A 3,139-nucleotide genomic window follows, 5' to 3' on the forward strand; every position below is an offset into this window, starting at 1 on the left:
AGCGGTAGCAACAGCCCATGATTAATAGTTATACAATTTAAATGGCTCAAGCAAGCAGTGAAGCAAGCAGTGACATTCATGGAGATTAACAAGACAACTGCATAAAGAATAATGTTGCAAAGAATTAAGTAGTATTGTTTCAAATTAAGAACTAGAATTTACAGAGTAAAAAAAATCAGAAAAATCTGCTATTCCCTAAAAACAGGGGCTTCACAGATACTATTATTTATAAGCCGTAATTTTCTCACATTTAGATCCTGGAGTAATTTCCATAGAGATCTTATAGAAAGCAAATGCTTCATAGTCCTAAAAAAACAATTCTACCATGCAAGTTGTTGCAAGCAGCTCAGCTGGTTCCTGGGATGCCAAGGAGAAAAGTCAGTATTTTCTCTCATGCAAAAGCCCTGCTTACACTACAGAACTGTAGTAAACAGCACTGGTATAGTTCATGCCCATCCCATCTAAACTGCACGTCTTATGCCACACACTTTGTCCAAATGCCAGATCTGTGTGTTACTTAATTTCCCACTTCTAGCAGAGACATAATATACAAATTTCACTTAGCTCCTTCATTCTGACCCAAAAACTCCTATCTATACATTCTGGAGAGGATCCTCAGAAGGAAAGTAAGAGGGCGTGCAGAGGACCTTCAGAGAAAATAAGAAATCTTACTTCTTTCTCGCCACATTACTGCTAATTCACTGCAGAAGCTATTTAGCTCTCAGAAAAACTGCTGACACACTTTAGGCTAGGAAAGCATGAATGGTCTCACAAAAAGAATATTCCACTAGGATGAAAAATTTTGTTTAGGCTATTATTCAAGACCTCCTCACCACTGCTGGAATTAAAACACTAATTTGAATGACATGCAGCTGTATTACATTCCTGTAATTTTCACACAATACTCATTATACACTTTCTATGGTCTTGAAACCTAAAATAATGAACTAATGCACATTTCATAAGGATTTTCACTAAGCACAAAATACAGTTTAATCCCTGCAGAAACAATTACCTTTAGGTTTTTCTAACACTCTCTGGCAAGTCTCTTTAATTTTGGTGAAGAGTTCTGGTCCTGCCAATCGCTTGGAAATGCCAACTCTCAGCATAACGGCACCTGGTGTGAATTTTAAGAGTGCAGCCCCAGGCTCCCGTGGTTCTTTTGGCTGCTTTGGCATAAGACTGGACCAATCTACATCTATAACATCCACAGGATCTGCAAAAACATTGACAGAGGATGAGTTATCACATCATCATCCCTTACCACAGGTGATTAATTTCACATGCTGTGTACATCCCCGTCTCCTAAAAGCAATATATATTAGATGAACATTGTTCTGCAGTTCTCAAAGCCAGATCCTTGGACACTTCAGGTAAGAATGTCAAAACTCACTTAGATCAGTGGAAAAAAGGAGCATACAAATATAAAGCTTCTTGGATTAAGAAAAATCACCCCTAATAGTCTGCTTCATTTTTATTGCAACCCCTTTGTGGAAGGCTGCTCAGACCCTGCTTAGCCAGCAGATTTGGACACATCACTTATGCATTCACAAAAGTCACAGTACAACTAGACGTGCTACGACAGATCCAAATTAAATGCTTAAAAAGCTAGTATTTCAACTCTGGATGCTGGATTTTTTTTTCAAAGGAGAGATATACTATTTATTGAATAACCATACAACTGTGTTTGTCCAGTACGTTTATCACAGAAAATACAAACACCAATCATATAGCCAGATGACCCAAATGAACTTACGACAAGTAGAAGATTCCATGCTTCCCAGTGCATTTGGGAAGCATTGCAGCACGGATAAAATCTGTTCATAAAAATATCAGTTCCAAATAATGATCAAAACCAAATGGGATAAATGAAGACATGTTTATAAAAACAAAAAGTTTACCCTTCTAGCTATATAAAACAAGATAAATACTACTTCACAATACAGCTCCCGGTACTCTTTACTTACCTCTATACTTCTCAGGCTTACCTGACTATTAGAGAACAAATGAGAAATACTGAAGAGCATACAAACTGCATTCCCAATTGAGAAATACTGTCAACATCACAATAGCATTATATGCAAACTGATCTAATCTTTATATTCAAATAATCATAAAGGGGTTTTGCTATACTTTTACCAGGCATCTTCTCATCCTCCTGTTGATCCTCCCGCTTTTCAGCATCCCCTGCCAGAATTTCATCCAGTTCATCATCACTGATTGGCTCATATTCTCCAGCACCAGACCCCAGTGACTGTACATCATCAATCTTTGCTTCATCTTCTCCTCCTACAGAGACAGATACATGCTGTAGCTTTAAAGCAATCATTCTTGTTTTCTAAACATGCTTTAAGCAGCCTGAAAACAAAGAGGTTCAGCAAACTAAACTGTCAGTTTTTGGGGAGAAGTATATTCAACATGAAAAACAGGTATTAACTCATGGAAACAGAGAAGTTATTTCTCTCATACACAATGCGGCAGTTTGAATTTTACGTATCTCAGTCTTTTTTTTTGGTGCAGTGTTAGTCAAACTGCACAAAAAAGGCCATATTCAAAAGAAACATGTTGATTATCTGATATCTGATATGTAGTTTAATAATACAAATCTAAGTTAGCACGACAAAGTCTTTCGGGTGCTTTTGCACATGAATCCAAACTCAGGATTCAGTCCAAAGGCTCTAGAAGAGAAAGAAGTAATGAAACCCCAAAATACAAGAAGGTGCAAGATATCCTGAATGAAGCGATTATTCACAGAGTTTTAGACTCTTTGTGGAAGTCACAAGAAAAGCTTTTAGAAAGCCAGGCCAAACTTCTTCAGTTGTTGTTACACTCCTATCCATCCACGTACTATATGCATATACAAATACCTGTGCTGTATGTGTAAACATGTTCCTTAAAACCGGTAAACACAAGACAGTCAAACCTTGCACATTCAAGCATTCAGAAACCCGATTGCTCTAAACTCGGGCTTTCTTAGGGTTCTCCGCCATAGTACTTGCAATGAGTTGTGCCATACGAACTAGACAGAATTTATAAGGGACCACCCCTGTGGATGACTATTTTAATATCTTCCAGCTCCATTATCCAGAAGAGAAACTGCCTCTGTTTTAAGTTGCCCCCAATTTTTTTTTTTTTTGCT

General features: G+C 37.6%; 1 protein-coding gene across 3 annotated transcripts in view; it reads right to left on the reverse strand.

Annotated features, from left to right (window-relative positions):
• ZC3H13 (zinc finger CCCH-type containing 13) overlaps positions 1-3,139 on the reverse strand; it is a 42,137-nt gene that overhangs the window by 5,413 nt on the left and 33,585 nt on the right. For 2 of the 3 annotated variants that reach the window (XM_009284899.2, XM_009284896.2), the window contains exons 16-17: positions 2,134-2,289; positions 1,016-1,216 (exon numbers count right to left, since the gene is read on the reverse strand). In XM_009284899.2, the coding sequence (XP_009283174.1) occupies positions 1,016-1,216; positions 2,134-2,289 (357 nt within the window). The remainder of the gene's footprint in view (positions 1-1,015; positions 1,217-2,133; positions 2,290-3,139) is intronic. The other variant, XM_009284897.2, reaches the window with a different exon arrangement.

This window comes from Aptenodytes forsteri, unplaced genomic scaffold, assembly GCF_000699145.1.
Source record: "Aptenodytes forsteri isolate BGI_AS27 unplaced genomic scaffold, ASM69914v1 Scaffold199, whole genome shotgun sequence".
Lineage (NCBI taxonomy): Eukaryota > Metazoa > Chordata > Aves > Sphenisciformes > Spheniscidae > Aptenodytes > Aptenodytes forsteri.